This window comes from Podarcis melisellensis (assembly GCF_964234715.1).
Source record: "Podarcis melisellensis genome assembly, chromosome: 9".
NCBI classification, from domain to species: Eukaryota; Metazoa; Chordata; class Lepidosauria; order Squamata; family Lacertidae; genus Podarcis; species Podarcis melisellensis.
In genome coordinates, this window is record NC_138541.1 from 27,545,108 (window position 1) to 27,562,505 (window position 17,398).

Genomic DNA, 17,398 nt, shown 5'->3' on the forward strand with positions numbered 1-17,398 from the left:
AACTGCTATTTTCCTTCAGCAAGGGAGGATGTTGGATGTTCCTGCATAAAGGTGCTCAGGGCACTTTCAAGCAGGGATGCCCAACTAGCAACTGTCTCCTTCAAGCAGTAATCAGTGGTGTAGCGTGGGGGGTGCAGGGGGGGGCTGGCCGCACCGGGCGCAACATCTGGGGGTTAGGGTTAGGGGGCGCAAATCCACGGGTTAGGGGGCGCAAATTACTTGCCTTGCCCCGGGTGCTGACAACCCACGCTACGCCACTGGCAGTAATGTCCATTCTGGAATGCCCTTGCTGGAGGCTGGGGCAGCAGGTTGCGACTAGCAAAAAAAATGTAATTATTGATTACTGCATCCCATATATGGAATATATACATAATTACACGCAGTTAAAACATAAAAGTAACTGCATTATTTAAATATGTAAACCTTTCCCCTCAAAATTTGGTCAAAGTTAAGAAGCAAAAGCACCATCCAGTGGCCAAATTGATTTCCTACTGCGTATCAGTGTTTTTAAGTTTTCCGGGTACAGCAGATTGAATGAAAAGCACAGTAGCACCCACCAATCATTGTTTGTTTAAATGTATACAGTATCCCGCAAGGATCGCTGGTGTTTTTTAATGTTTCTCTTGACTAGGATGTGTTTGATGGCACGAATTTCTCTAGTACCAGACTATTTCACATATTACACCACACAAAGAGATCGTGGTTTCCCTACCCCACCCCAGAAACGGGTTCACGGGGCTCGATGTGCTTTGCTTAATTCGCTGCACGGTAAAACGAATACTGGACGTTCTCTGTCTCCGATTCGTTACTGGGAACTACTTTGGAAACCAGTAAGAACTCTTCTGTAAAGGTATCAATTCACAAGTAACTTCACGATTTGTTCCAAATTAACAGGCGGCTGCCCACCAGCTGCGTTACACGTACAACCCACTCACATGTTGCTTTCGCGATAACGACTCGTGTGTAGGTTAACAGCAGCTCCGCCATAAACTAGCCTACCTTCTGTGTAAGTGGAGGTGCCCGGCCTCAGCCGCACTAAGTTTATTAATGTAGTTTCAGAGAGCCCAATGCAAGTACGACTAGTCTGCCAATTTAAACCGTGTCGCAGGCGGAGGCCCCGCTTGCTTGCAAGGTACAGGCTTCCGCGAAGCGCACTTGGGAGACTGAAACCTCGCCCAACCGAAAGCGGGAGACGGTGCGCACGCGCGCCTCGCACCAACGGCTCAACTGGCCCGGCCCCCGAGCCCCCGCCTGGTGCCTGAGAAGTGGGCGTGGCCTCCTCCCCATTATAAAAGCGCTCGCGAGGCGCGCGCCTCTTCCTTTTCGAGGGCGCTCTGGAGACGACGGTTGGGGTTTAGTCGGAAGAAGAGGAAGCGTGGGCGTAGGCCTAGGCTGGGGTGGGGAAAGGGAAGGGAAGTAGAGGGGATGCTTCTTTTCCCGCGCAAGGCTAGTAGTTGTTTCTCCTGAGTACGCGCCTGTAACCAGCGAGCGTGCTTTTAACAAGAGAAGCGCCCCTCCGTCTCGGAGCGTAAGATGCTTCAGGAGAGCGGAGGGCATCTAGCGCGCATGCGCCTTAACTGTCGCGATGCTTAAAAGGAGGCTGTTGTTTCGGGAGGGGGAGGGCGGGGGGAGTCCGAGCGACGCCGAACGGGAAGAGCTAAGCGCGCCTACAGGTAGGACAATTTACTTCGGAAGGGAATCCTGAGGGTCGCATTTTTGCGCTCCGGCGCCATTTTCAAATGCCAGGTAACGCGCGCCTCGTGCGCTCGCTGGGGCTGCCGGGTCAAGAGTGGGGGCGGGGACCAACTCCATGCTTCCATGGGACCTGCCAGCGTGGCAGCCTCCCTTCCTATCCATGGTAGAGCAAACGGTCACCTTGCCCCTTGGCATAGCTCGCACCATTTAATTGGGGCGAGACTCTGACTAGGGCAAGTAACAGCGTTCCTTCGGGAGGGGCAGGCCTTCTCGGCCCGCCCTGAGGGATCGTCGCCCGAAATGGGGAGGGGGACGGTCGCCTTCATAAAAAGAGTTATCCCATCAGCCCCTTGTCAGTGTTCAAATGTGGCCTGCTTTGAAGGTAGCCAATTGTGAGATTAAGCTTTTTGGTAATTATTGCAAAGTGCTGAAAGCTTCAAGGATAATATTGGGTAGGAGTCAGCTGCACACGCCTTACTAAAGGGCCTTGCTTGGGGGTGACCTTCTGGCCTAAAAACCGATCGTATTGAGCCTCCTTGAACTTGCTGTTTTCTGCATTGTTAAGGTTCTGTTGGGGAGCCTAAACCTCGTCTAACTGCACTGGCTTTGGGTTTTAAATTGGAATTATGCTCTTACAAGCGAGTCTCAAGATCATTCTTACAATGAAGCCCTCTTCAGAACCAGCACATTCTGTGAAAGTGCGTTTGAAATTAGAGCTGATAACTAAGAAGGCATGCTTGACATCTTTAATTAGTATCCTTGGGAGTGTGGCATTTGACCAGCTGCTTAGTCTTTTCAGTGCTATTTGCGGAAAAATATTTAAATACAACTTAATTGCACTAAATTACTTCTATACATAAACAATCTAACTTAATAATTTCTTTCATCTTTAAAAATGAGTTGCGATAACAAAATCTTGATGGGCTATAAAACTTAGCATCCTTTTTTTCTTTTTGCAGGATATATGTGCTTGCTACTCTTGAGTTTGAAGATGGGCAGTGGAAGTGGCACATGCTTCTGCTAAAAGTGTGTTAACAGGGTAGTCGTGAAATTTTTGTACTCGACAGTGTTACAGCAATGAAAACATAAATAACTTTAGTGCCTGAAACAAAGCTATTATAAGCTGTAAATATTACAAGTGAATGCAGTTTAAATAATTGAAATTAATGTGTTAAGATTTGTTTGCTTTGTCAAGGCACTTTAACTGCTGTGGAGTAAATTGAGGAAAGTGCCTCCTCAGTTTGTATTTTTATGTGTATATATTGCCTTATGTTGTGGTTTTGATACAATAAAATTAAAATGGTTCGGAATTATTTACTGTTTTCCCAATTCAGTTGCTTGGTTTTAACCTGGCTGATCACAAAAACTTAAGTAGGTGTTGCAAATGCATCAGTGTGTGTGGTGCTTTACAAAACAGGAATCTCAAAGGCACTTTTCATTGAAGTCATTTGAAAAAAACCATTCCTGTGCCATAGTGTAACAGAGCCTACAAACAGTTGAATGTTTTCTCCTTTTATCTGTCTCCACTTATTTCCTTAGGACAGGGGCCTCACCTCGTGTACTCTGTAATCTGCCATGCACAATTTGTCATTTGCCCTTGCCCCCCAAATAATTTTACAATTTAAAATTTAACAGTTTAGAAAAGAAGGGGGAATGGATCTTCCCTCTGCCTTAGCCAGCATGGACAGGGGTGAATGTTGGAGTAATATTTGGAGGGCACCATGTTGGCTGCCCTGTAGAAACAGTTTTGGAGTATTAATTTGAATGAAAGGAGAGATAACATCACACTAGTGTTTTGAAAGAGTTCTAGGCATAACATCAAGTAAGAATGGAGTATTTTTGATGGAGCAGGTGACCTCCAGCTAAAAGCGAAAGACAAATCTGGCTTGTGAGCTGAAATGGATTGCCTGTAATTCCTATAGGTTACATACATTTCAATTTGTCCACAAGGGGGTGGTGGTGGTGTTGAAATAGGAAATGTTAGCACAAGATACAGTGGTAACCTCGGGTTACATACACTTCCGGTTACAGACTCCACTAACCCAGGAATATTACCTCGGGTTAAGAACTTTGCTTCAGGATGAGAACAGAAATCGTGCAGCAGGAGGCCCCATTAGCTAAAGTGGTGCTTCAGGTTAAGAACAGGCCTCCAGAACGAATTAAGTTTTTAACCTGAGGTACCACTGTACTATTGGCTACATAAATTAAAAGTGGGCTTTGATATCTATGATTTGCCCTGATAGCAGCTCTTGCATTTCCTTAAGTTAATTGCAACTTTGTACATACTTGGGTCCCTTTAAAGGAATAGAATCACAGTACATAACACATACCTTGTGTTTTAATTAAAATTACTTTGAAAGCTTCAGTCTTCTACAAATACTGTTGTGACTAGGAAAAGCACTAAAAGATGAAGCAAGCACGTGCATCTTTGCATGTGTCCAAGTGAACACCTTACAAATTACAGAATAGCCTATGAAAAGTTTAGTTTTTTTGTTTGATAGGTGACTTTCCTTATTTGGATGGGGAAGATTAGAAGAGCTGTATCAAAAGCATTAAAGAAACGAAAGGACAAAAGGTTAATGAGATTTCAAATGGACATACAGAGAAATGATGGCCACAGTTAAGCTGCTTGTTCCTAGGACAAACACAACAAGCATGTTTGAGATTCTTGCCTACTTGACACTTAAAACAAATGTAGGTGCACGTTGAGATCTATATCTTAAAAGTGAAATCTTCACTTGATTAAGCTTATAACAAAGACTTCAATAAATGGCAGGTTTTATTGTGCAAGTTATGTTTTATGGCTTTGATCAAAATATAAAATTATGGCAGACTTCAATAAGATTGAAAACCATACTTTCTAGATAAGTTTTTGAGTTTACTGCTAAATGCTTAGACATACTGAAATTGCTTGATAAGTAAAGTCAGCCGAGTTTAAAACAAAATGTTGAATTCAGGAAGTTTTCAAATCACATTTCTAGTAAAATTGATTTAACTAATACAGCATAGTTTTGAAAAGGGAAAAATAGCCTAACACCTTGAATGTCCAACATACTTTGAGAAGACCTCTCCCCGCCCCTGTAGTTAGGTGGCTATTGTTTATTACAATCTAGCAGTTTACATTTCATCAAAGAACTGTTTTGTTTCATAAGGGTGAAGGCTGCCTAACAAAAAATCAAGTACCAAGTGGAAAGTTACAGAAAGCTGTATAAATGAAGAAGTATCCATATAGAGCACAAAATTTATGTTTAAGTTAGGCATAGCTTTTTGCCACATTTGTATACTTTGCCATACAGGGCCAAATGTTTTTCTTGGTGATTTTTATATTTATTGCATTGACATTCTTCCCATATAAACCAGTCATCTGGGTTCTTTTCAAACCCATGTGTTTTTCAAACGATGCTGAGGTATTAGGTAAAAAATGCAACAAAACATACCCATACATGTAGAAACATCACTGAGTACATAAATGCACACCTATCATAACTAGGAAGCACCCAAAGGCCGACACATTGCAATTAGGAATTTTGTGAAGGAAAGACGCCAATCTCACAGGTACGGTATAGAACCAGATGATTGAGAACTACCAATCACCCTCTTGACACAGTTATTGCTATATCTTTAAAAAACATTTTTAAAAATTCAGTTGGAACAAACAAATGGTTATAGAGTCTTACAGTTCATAAATAATGCAGTTTCCTATTTTATAATTAAACTTGAAACTCGGGTTGATGTAAAATTGATTCTTTGTATCTTTAAGTCAATTCTGGGTGCTACATAATGGTTTGAAATCTTTTCTATAGCCTCATGCAAAGGGATCATGGAAGGATTTATTGTCTGAAAAGAAAGCCTTAGTTCTAGGTCATGTAAATCTAATGGAAAGCTAGTAGTAAGCACAATCTAGTGTGTGAAGCCTTGCAGAAAGGCAAAAAGAAAAGCTCTTACAAATGAGTACAAAAAGTTGGGCCTGTCTGCTATATATATTACAAGCCAGTGTGATGAGCGTAAATCAGTGAAGCTTTATTTTACTCTGTCTAAAAAGTGTACGGTATTCTCATAAAATCTTGTATATGGATATTGCGCATTGATCTTTTACCACTACACATTTAAATGGGACAGGTCATGTTCATATGTATATCGAGAACTATTTGTGCAATTATTTAAATGTGCTATTCGTTGGGGATTTCATTGATGAGGGGGACACAATAAATATTACTTCCCCCTGTGTTTCAATGTAAGTCAACATTACTTGTAAGATGAACTACCATATTATCCAACAAAATAAGCATACACAGAAAAATGTGTACAGCTTTGTACTGACTGTGCTGTTTGTGGTCAGTGGCGTGAGCATGGTCATAGTTTGGTCACACTTCTTATCCAAGGTACAAAAGAGGAAACTTTGGTATAGACACCTGGAGAGTCTTTGACTCCACAGCCATAACCCCAGGAGGTCACCCCATATACAACCCAACTTTCTCCAGGGCGTTCACACATGAGTGGCCCACCACTATCTCCCTGGCAGCTGTCCACACGCTTCTGCTCTTGGAGGCTACCAGCACAGAGCATCCTTCCTGTGAACCTTGTCCGATATCGTTCTTCACAGATTCTTTTAGGAAGCAGAGGGATGGCAGCTTGTTGCAGTGTTCTTGAGTAAGCTCTTCCTGTGGTAGAAAAATACAGACTTTGACATAGTGAATGTGAAATGTGTGTTAGAAATAATGGAGTCTTCTGCATTCCTTCCAGACATGTTATTTCTACGCCAGTCAACTGCCACGTACCATAGTTTTCACACTAATTAGGAGGGTCTTCGTGATTGACAATGGTGGTTGTTTTGGAGGGAGATACCGCAAAACTATATATTAGGTTATTTCTGGCCATCTTTCTATAGGAAATAATGGACAAAAAATATAATAAAGAAGTATGTGGACGCAATGGAACCCATACCTTTCATTTATCTCTCCCAAGCCACCTCACTAGCAATAGAAGGCAACTTTTTGCAGTTGTTATAACAAGCAAAAATCCCGGCAGACCTGTCTGAAAAGCTTTTACTAGCTGGGTCATTCCATATCAAGTGATCCAACATTTTTTACCTCATGTCACCCAGTTTTCTTCATATTTTGTACAGTTGTTGAATGATCAAAACTTAAGTTTAAATCTAAAATTTTATTTTTTTTATCTCATCCCATAGGTGAGTTATGACAAGAAGCCCACATTACCATAGTAAGGGAAAAATGATTTTGTGCTGTAAAAGCAATCCTTACCTGTATCACCCCATCCAGTGATGTAACAATTGGGAGCAGTTTTCTGTGGCCTCTCTCGTCTGAGTGGCAAACAAGCGGGCAAGACATGGGTGCTAAAGCGAGCGCACTGCTCTTCGGGTCCTTGCAGCCTCACCAGCGCAATGTCATAATCACTGCTATCAGGCCTATATTCTTTGTGTTGCACAATCTCTTGTACTCCGATTTCTTCCTCGTACTCCTCGGGCACTAATGTGTGGTAGTCTCCAACACGCACCACATAGCTCCGAGTATTATTGCCATATCTAAGAAGAAGAAAATAAGCTATCACCTTTGGACTGATCTTCTCTGGTAAGACACTGGGAAAGTTTCATTAAAGATTCAAGGTTTTTGTAAAATCCCCGCCCTGCCAAAAAGGGCCTCTACAATTTAGTAATAGTTTCAGCTACTGTAAACACAGAGGCCTGGTCAACTACGGTCAATTTATTTAATCAGTCCAGTCTGTTTTGACTAAAGAAAACCGTTTTACAGGATTAAGAACTCCAATAATAAATACATCATTGTATGTGCTTTAAAGAGTTTGCATGTGTTTGATGTGATCTAGCACTGAGGAAAAGAACAACGGGGGCACATGACAGAAAGCCCTTTTCCAACACTAATATTTTGTATAGTTCTCTTGCAAATCCCCCTGTATTTCCTTTGTCTGGAAATTCAAATGGAAAAATGCAGCTGATGTTAAATAATAAAAAGTGAAATATGGAAAGATTGACCCTTGTTATCATGAACACCCACTCCCCACAAATTGTATTTTAATTATACTATTTTAAAAAAAAACCCAAAAACAACATGAACACGTTTTTCCCATAGGAAAAATAGTGTCATTTTCCTAACTGGTCAATGAAGATTGTTTTCAGGATTTATCTTCTGAGTTGAAACAAAGGCATGCTTTTTTTAAGAAAAAAGGAGATTCAAAAATTATGTTGACACCTTAAAAAAAAGGTTCATAAATACAGTTTGCTCACAGGATGGTGTGAAGGGCAGCAAGGACTTGTAGAATCATTGATATTTCAGAAAGATAAAAATCCTTCACACAGCATACTCGCATATACTGTATCTAAATTGTGGCTATCATTCATGGGAGTCCTTGTGACTTAATCTAAGCAGCTGAGCTAAAGGTAAAAATAGCATTGTTGCCCCAATATAATTGATTTTCCAGTTTGAGATTTGTATTCCTGATATATAATATGAAGGGAGAGAAAACACATTTCCTAAGTTCATTTGCAATGAAATTTCTAACTTCTGATACTCTCAGTGTTCTCTCCCACTATTTAGAAAGTTGTTCTAAAATTATTTTTTCACATAAGAATGACAATTTTGAGAATGATAAGCTAAGTATTCATTGGTATACATTTATGAATCTCACCATATTGTATATTTCAGGTTTCTGTGCTGGCTGTTACAATTTAAGAAATAATTTCATGTCAATAGTGGTGTGAATAAGCTTCAAATACTATGGAAATGTGTTTTCCAGTGACCTGTCAGCCTAGAATCTTGACATTAATTTACTTGTAGGAACTCTACCACCTGAATGAGAGAAATCAATAGAATACTTCGACTTAATTTGAAAATGTCACAACTCAGTCACAAATGATGTGTTCTGACACCCACAGCAAAGAGGTGGCTTGTCTCCCTTCTGACAATGCTTGTGGCTTTGCTTCGATCTTCTTTGAAGAATGAAGGATAGTTGTTCACAGTAATGAATACATGAAGAGCTGAATTAAGCTTCAGTACTTAATGATGCAGCAAAAAGCTCTCATTGAAATTGCCTATATGTGGACAAGTAAACCGATTTTGTTTCCTGCACACTAGTCAATAAAAACATTTCCCACTAGGCTATCGTTTCCCATAAAGCAAAGGTATATTTACCATTTGCAGTTTGGAAAAATCTGTAAAATAGAGGCAGCCTTTCGGATACAGATATATAGAACCAGAGGCATAGCTGGGGGGGGGCAAGGCACAGTGGGCGCCACACCACGGGGAGTGGCACCACGGGGCCTGCAGTGTGTCCAAGTCATGCGCCTCTTCACACTGCCCGAAACAGCTGAGGGAGAGGCAGCAAGCAGACTGCATTGCAAGCTCCGCGCTGCCCACAAAGGCATCATTCAGCTTACATCTGCCCTAGCGGCTAGCTATGCCATTGTATAGAACAGATTATATTTTGTTTGATTTGGCAGATTTTGGGTGACAAATGACTAGGACAGATTAGGAGACATTTGTGTGTATTCTTGTGTGAGAATATGCAAATAATATTGTGTGACCTAAGTGCTGCAGAATTTTGAAACTTCAGAGTATGGGTCCTACATGAGCTCCTCAGTGCTAGAAATCCGTTGTAGTTCTTTTTCAGTATCTGGCCTAGCTAAGGTGCTTTCTGTCAATGCAATGTCCTGAAACAGCACCACATGTGTAGGCTGGGAAATAAGAGATGGCACAGTTGTTCTTTTGCGGTGAACTCACACTGGTTTAGGAAGAAAGCCAAAAAGTAAAGGCTGCAGAGCGTTTTATGTGTACTTGCTCTACCATGCAGCAGATTATTCACAGAGCAGATGTATAAAAAAGTTTAAAAAGCATCCTGATACAGGAACGGATTAGGTTCCCTGCCGAAGTCCACTCCCCACATCACCTCTTCAGCAGGTGAGATTATATACTAAGAGGATAACAATTTGGCTGAAGTTACCAGTCCCTTAGCCAATTTTTTCAGCCCTCTTTAGACTATTGTAAACATAAGCACCACTGTATGCATGCACACAGCCTCCTCTGAGGACTGCTTGTACTGTATTAAGTAGTCACTGACAGACTGATAATAACCATCACTGTGAAACACACAATTGCCCTACAGGAAGTTGCAAGACCTGAGCTATGGAACTCCTTGCTACAAAGAAACACGCTGTGGGAAAGAAACTTAACAATTTCCAAAGGTGAATTTGATATTGGTAGAAAATGGTGTCAGTGCTTGCTAGCTGATTATGCCAAACTTTTCCTGCATCTGCCAACATTTTGCAACTGGCTCAGCCCTCGCACCACAATCTCAACTTTCTCAAGTGGGTCCCGAGGGTAGAAACTGTAAGAATCCCTGCACTGTTGTAATATCTCTTCAGGCTCATCCAATAGCAATGCAGCTAGAGGAACTTGCTGTTAAATTTGTCTCTCTTTACTCAGCATATTTAGTGACTTTTCGTCATTTTAAGAGGAAGTTCTATTCATCTCAGTCAAGCTTGAATGATGCTGTACTATAACAAAGCTTTTAAGGAATCTAGACTACATATCATGCTTGTACAGTAGATCCACTTCACACATATTTTATGATCTATGCTTAAGTTATTTTAAACTACTACATGAACTTCCACTTTATTTCTGATTCTGTGAATTTGGACAGGGAGTGGGTGCGGAAGGGAGGCTATGTTAAATACATTTTAGATATTTCTACTGGCCAATGTAGACACGTTTGTTACCTACAAGGTAGCTTTATATGCACTAGAAGCAAGAAAACAATTACTCTTTTTTAAACACCACTGTTGTTGACTGTTAAGGGAATTTCAAAATCTAAATCAGGTTGAGAACAGGATCTGTTTAGAAGGCAGGATGCTGAGCTCCGCCATCCTCCACAGGAGCGCAGCGGGAACTCCAAAGGCTTCGGGTTCCTTTTGCTGAAGCCAGGAGAGCAAGACTCTTCTGGCTTCAGCAGAGAGGGAGAGCTGCGTGGTGCCCCTTCAGCAAAGCGGGAGGAGAAATGGAAGGGGCTCCGTTTCACCTGCCGCTTCACTGAAGGGGCGCTGAGCAGAGAGGGGGAGAATTCCCCCCCCCTGTTCTACCCCTCCTATGGTCCGGTGCATCCTATGGTCCGGTTCAACCTATAGAGTGAAAAATACGATAACTGTCAGTGGGGTCTTTGTCTTCCTTGCACTGGTCTCCTTCCTATATTAATGACCAATACATAGCCACCTGCAAATCATGCAATGGTACCTCTTAAAACAGTGTGCTGCCGTAAGCACCCAGCAGCTGCTGATGAGAGTGGCACCACACAATAATCTTCCATCACCATGGGATGATTTCAAGCGCAGAGCAACTTGCCAGGGCCACCCACCTCTAGAAAGATAACAAGAATAATTCAGCGTAATATTCCATGCAATATAAGGGTCTATGTGAAGTAGCAACTGGCGCGTTCTCTTTGATACAGCACCTTCTCTTGTGCTTTGTTTTCAATAGTTCAGCGACATTAACTGATGAGACTTGTTAAGTGACATTCTGAATTAAGATTACATTTATACATTATTCGGCAAGCGGCAGTCTTTTCTCCAATTGTAAACCAATAAAACTAGCTCTTCTTGAGCTACATGTTTTGTTGCAAACAAGATTGCCACTGTATCTCACCTGGAAATGACAATAAATGAGCCTGGGACATGCAAGCAAGGTGTGTGCCCGATGACTGAGCTAAGGCCCTCGCCTTTTCACATGATGGCTCTTTGAATCCAAGCTAATAGCTTTTTGCCAAAGTATCATTTTCTAAAAAATTGCTCCATTTACCTTAAAGAATTTTTCCCTCCAATGATCCGCTTCTGCCGACGATGCAGTAACCTCAAACCACACACAGAAGAAAGAGAATCTATGCAGGAATGAAATCATAGACATTAGAGTCTTCCATCAGGAAACAGCAGAGCACTATTTCAATTGTTGGCTTGTTTTCCGTACGCCATTACTAGGGCTGACCCACTACTTCTGTATTTTTTTTATTAAAAAAACCACAATCCACATCAATATATTTTTTCCTCCTTTCAGCAAGCACTGAAGAAATCAATATAATACCCACTTCACCTTTATTACTGTTTGCAGGTGCCTTCTTGCTAAGGTAGTCACAGATCACCCCCGCATCTTCACTATGACGACAATTGTGTCTGCCAATATCCTGTTTAATGCAGTCAGCAAGAGATCTTTCATTTCCTGTACATTTCACATTGTCCACATGGATGGGGCCCTTTCCTTCTCCAAAATATGCCATGGTCCTTGCTCGTGCAGAACCTCTAGAAACAGAAAATTTTAAAGGTGACTTTTTTATTAAGACACTACAGCAACAATAGCAATTGAGGTTCAATACAAATTATCTTCCATCTTTAATATTGCCTGCTACAGGAAAATATAAATATCTGTAATTAGTAGGCATATCAATGGTTTTGAAAATTAATAGCAACAGTTCAGATCAAACCACACCACAACAGGATGTCCAATCCAACTACTCACTCCTTGAAATCTATCTACACTGAGAAAAACAGCAGCTATGGTCATGACAGTAGCAGTGTCCACACAGCATGGTAAACCATAGTTGCCGTATTGGCCTGAATATAAGCCGCACCCGAATATAAGCCACTTCCTTAAAATTCTGCAGGCACTCACACCCGTTCCGTTTTACCGTATGTCTGTTTCAGCAGCAATATCATAAAAGTCACTTTTCATGGTCAGAATTTGGGGAAAAGCTGAGAGTTATATTCAGGCCAATATGGTAATGGTTTACCATAAATGCACAAGAGGCCCCCATTTTGCACCTCTCCTCTTATCCAGCAGGTCCAACAAACCACAGTTCCTCACTTAGCATTACATCATATTTTGTTACACCAAGGTTTGTTCTTCGCTTATTAATTGTTGTTTGAACACAACAAACCATGATCCCTTGTTTGGCCATAACACTTAAGTCAGGAATCATGCTATGTTGCTCTTACTGGCTACAGAAGTGTTGTGGCGAGAGCCTCTTGGGCATTTACACTAAGCATTAACTACAGTTTATCATGATGTATGAAATGGGTCAACATATCGACCCGCATTAACAGCTCATTGTCAATACAATATTGCAGTTGGTGATCTTGCACTTTTCTTCTTTTTTGTTAGCCCAACAGATCTTAGGGCTGTTTCATAAAGCATCACATATCCTTGCACAGTACTATGCAGTATTCATACATCATAATGTTATCCAACATAAACTGATTCAACTGCAACATATTGGGATCTGCAAGCTATATATTTTCCTTAATCCGTTTAATCTTTGCATAAAATCAGCAGCTGTGTGAGTTAAAAATAATGTATTTTATAGTGTGACTCTTCTGGGAAGCTAAACTCATTCAGACAGGGAAGAATCCTTATGCTACATTTTGCTGCAAACCTTGCCTACAAATAGGGCACTCTGAAATAAATCATTAATATTGCACATCAAATAATTAATAAGCGGTATACAGGGCCCCAACAAAAGCCCATTTAATTTTGTACTGACACTAGCAACACCAGTCTCCACAAGGAGCCGATTAGATGATAAACTTAAATTTGAGGCATACTACTTCAGCTTGCAAGAGGGTTAAATGCTCCTCCAAATGAAACATCCCCTGCGTGTAGAAATCTAACATGCCAGGAAGAAAGCTGGTTGAGAACCCTTCTTTCTGACATCCAGTTTTCTATATGCAGGGACTTTTTTTCCCTTTTCAGACATGCCAATCCCTATCTGCAGTTTGCAACGCTACAGTTGAAAAACAGATTTCCCATTTCATTTGTTGCTTGTAGGAGCTAGGTCACAGGTATCTGACAAGAAGACATATTTTATCATCCGAGTAGCTATACTTCAGCTTCTGCAAACTGGACAGCTCCTTCTGTCCATGAATCCAGTGGCAAAGTGTGAGAAGTCAACTTTTGCACCATTCCCACACTAGTCTAAAATCAACAAAAGTTACCTCCCCACTTTTGATGTCTGGATCAAAAGTCATGTCTGGATCCAGTCCATTATGCTGTTCCTTTGGTCAACATCTAACATTTTCATGTTCAATTGCTTCTTAAACCATGGTTGGGTATCATATAATATCAATTCTACATTTATCAGTTTGTAAGGGAAGAATGTGATATCATGTGAGATGCTGCTTTCCCAGAGAGCAATTATAAATCAAATTTATTGTGTACTCATTGGACACTGCAAGCTTCATCATGTGTCTTTTACAAATCTGCCAACATTATTAAATCCATTTCCAACCAACTTGTATAAACAGAAAGAAATGAATACTCCAGGATTAAAAAATTTCATTCTTACAGTTTCTCAGCCAGGAATCATGCAGCATAATTTGAAGTTGGGGAAATATACTATAAAATGTTTTTGCTGTCCCTGCCAATCCTAGATTGGCTATAAACCTTAGTATAAGGTACTTACTATACAGGAAACCAGTCTGCAATCATAGTGTTCTCTTAGGATGTCCACATTATCTAAGTGAATAAAACACACAGTTCTATGGAGAGTTCTCAATCTCAGCATCTAAATGTGCATTGCAGATGTCCTTTTTTTAGTGTTCAAGAGGCTGATAAATTCAACCCTACTGTAGGTAAGGGAGACATCCGTTCTGACTTGCTGACTTTTGCAAATTATTAGGCAAATCATGCAAGCAGTTTTTATGGGTGAAAGCTACCTCCCATCCCCCCAAAATATACAATCGCAGACAGCACTGCTAATAAAAAAAAAGTTCCTTTCAAGGGCAGATGCCATTTTGTTTAGCCCGTATGAAGTTAATATAATCCAAAGTATTACTTTAGTCATAATTAATACATGGGCTTATATCAACTCTTAAAATTATGAAGTGTATGAGCTACAGAGTAAAAATCATTCCCTATGCACCTGCATAAGTTGGAATCAATTACACACCTGCTCTTTTTTGGGGGGGGAGTGCTACCCCCTCAGGAGCAAGTAGCTTGCCTGCTGCCCAGAGCCACTAATCTGCAGTATCTCCTTATCAGGATCCATATTAAGTTTACTGACCTTCATCTAGCCCATTACTGATTCCACATATCAGTCCAACACCTTAAACAAACAGCCTCTCCTGATTCTGCTGGAATGGCAAGAGGGAGCTGGGTTGGTAAACATACTTTACCCCCAACTCTGGAAGACAGCTTCGGGCAGTTTTGTATAAAGGTTAAATAGGATTGTGCCTTGATGGTTTGAAGCATGCTTAAAATATCCTCTATAAAAACAAAAATCCAGTGCACTCCATTAAAAAGTTTTATAAGATGAAATTTTCACCAGTTCCTGGGACATGAACATATTGGTTGTATCCAACTAAGTTTTGCTAAGAGTAGGCCCAATGAAATTAATAGACCTAAGTTAGTCATGTTCTCCATAAATTTAAATGGGTATACTCTAGTACAACTAACATTAGAGGCAACTCTTTTATACAGTTCAATCAATTGCAGAGACACCAAGATGCCCCCAATATTGACAGGGCCCGGACGTGCATTGCGAATGTGTGAGGTCGTGTCATGTCATCGCAATGTCTGGAGGAGACCGAGTACTAAGGGGGAGCCAGTCACTGAAGGTGTGCTGCACTTGGCTCCACGCTCAACCTCGTCTGCCCCCTCAACACTGAGGGGCCCAGCCGCCTTCCAACAAATATTGAGTGGGGCGAAGATACCTTGTCCCCCTAGAGTTGGCACACCTGGTCCATTGGATCAGTTCAACACTAAAACCAACAATACAGGTAAAAATACTACTAAGCTGAGGTCTTTGGAGAGGTTTGGGTAGCAAAGGAGAATGGGGTTTCAGGGGCTAGTTTAGCAGTCCCTCCTTTTTTGGGATGGGGCAAGATATACAACTGACTATTGTGGATGAACCCTTTTAGTTAGATGTATTGTATTAATTGATACGTTTGCTATGTATTACATTTCTGAATGTTACTTTTGTTGCAAGTCACTTTAAAACTTATTTGTGAAAAGGGACAAATAGATAATCAAAAGTCCAATAAAACAAATGCAAACAAAATTTCAGAAAACCCCAATGGTCCATAACAAAGAATGAAAGAGCCTAGAAATTTGTATTTGTATGAGTTGCACGTGTATAGCAAGGAAACCCAAAGAATAATGACCTTAAGCAGCGCTATCCGTTCATCTTCACAAAATGGACCTAAGATTATTTGTTTAACTTGTTAGCCACAAACTACATGCCTCTTCTTGTTCCAAGTTCTCTCTCACCCCCCCTTCACCCATGAACAATTATATAGATTGCAGATATTGCAAGGAATGTTCAACTCCCTGACAGCTGTTTTTCCCCATACTGTATATGAGCTAAGTCTGCCAGACAGTGACAAAGTGCAGGAGACCTTTTTAAAGTTACATCTACTGCTGGAATCCAGAGTTAAGCACTTCTTTTCAAGATCCATCCAAGGCTATTTAACAACTCAATTTCCTTGGGTACCATAAGGAAATTAGTTCATATTGAACAGCCATTGCTTAATCTATCATTAAATACAACTTATCATTGCGTATATATCATAAACCAAGAAGACTCAGAGCCCTTCCATATTTATTTTTCATGCTAATGACCATCATATATGGCTGTTGAGTAAATCCAGAAAACTACAAATTGCTTAATATAGCATCCTGTGGAGCATCTCCAGAAACACAACAATGTTCAACAACATTAGCTCTTGCTTAATAAAGAAAAGTGATTTCTTTAACTCTGAAAACCTGGGGGCATTTCATGCTAGAACAAGAGGCCTTGTTATTAGAGCTTCCTGTACAATGTTATCTTAAGATAGACTCCTACGTAACATGGATTTCTTCATAAGCCCCAGCTGTATTTGCTGGGCTACCATATAAGGTATCTCAAAGCAAACCATGGACAGACATGTTTGAGCTGAACAACTCCTATTCATGCTTTTATGACTTCAGTGAGACATAGTACCAAGTAAATATATACAGGATTGCAGGCTTCACTCTGATTTTAATCTAGATAGAGGCTCCTCTCTGTTAGATACTGTTTGGTGGCTAAAGTATAACACAATGCAGGTTGTAATAGTTTTAGAGAGCAACACTACATTCAAAATAAAGAGTTCTCAATGGACATATAAAGAACATTTGGTATTAGAATAAATATCCACTACATGCCCAAATTATACACAGGTATTCCCCCATCACATATAAGAGGGCGATGTAATTTAAAGCACCAAAGGAGTGCTTTTCGTGCTATAATGTTTACTTTATAACCTTGTTTATTTAATACATGCATGTTCTTTCCATTGCTGCTATGTCTTGGTCATGTTTTCATTGGCTGACATTTTTATGATATCAAAAGTACTTACTACATTTTATGTTACATTTTCCCACTATAAATATTAATCTGCGACTACAGCAAGCTCACTAATGTACAGGTGTAAAATATTAACTGAGGTTTAGGAAGCCAAATCTATAAGCTTTTTCAGTCCAGTTACTTGGATTTATTTTTTATGGAACATCATCATCTTAATATTTAGAAAGTCTACCAAACTTTGGCAATTATGCAGGCAACCAACGTTTCTTTTCCATTCCACTGATGCAATCTACAAATTTCAGTATTCTTCCAGAAATCTAATGCCAAAGAACACAATACAGAGCCACACAGTTAGTTCTACGTGATCAAAAGG

The 17,398-nt window shown here is 40.5% G+C and overlaps 1 protein-coding gene and 1 long non-coding RNA gene across 3 annotated transcripts in view; one reads left to right on the forward strand and one right to left on the reverse strand.

Moving 5' to 3' along the window:
- Positions 1–1,522: 1,522 nt before the first annotated feature.
- Positions 1,523–4,314, forward strand: LOC309377804. The gene is made up of 3 exons (XR_014171656.1): positions 1,523–1,673; positions 2,655–4,010; positions 4,056–4,314. It is a non-coding gene; the product is annotated as an uncharacterized lncRNA (long non-coding RNA).
- Positions 4,315–4,456: 142 nt separating this feature from the next.
- PRSS12 (serine protease 12) overlaps positions 4,457–17,398 on the reverse strand; it is a 48,303-nt gene continuing 35,361 nt past the window's right edge. For both annotated transcript variants that reach the window (XM_081924926.1, XM_081924925.1), the window contains exons 9-13: positions 11,802–12,007; positions 11,514–11,592; positions 10,953–11,075; positions 6,957–7,237; positions 4,457–6,356 (exon numbers count right to left, since the gene is read on the reverse strand). In XM_081924926.1, the coding sequence (XP_081781052.1) occupies positions 6,049–6,356; positions 6,957–7,237; positions 10,953–11,075; positions 11,514–11,592; positions 11,802–12,007 (997 nt within the window). In that variant the 3' untranslated portion in view covers positions 4,457–6,048. The remainder of the gene's footprint in view (positions 6,357–6,956; positions 7,238–10,952; positions 11,076–11,513; positions 11,593–11,801; positions 12,008–17,398) is intronic.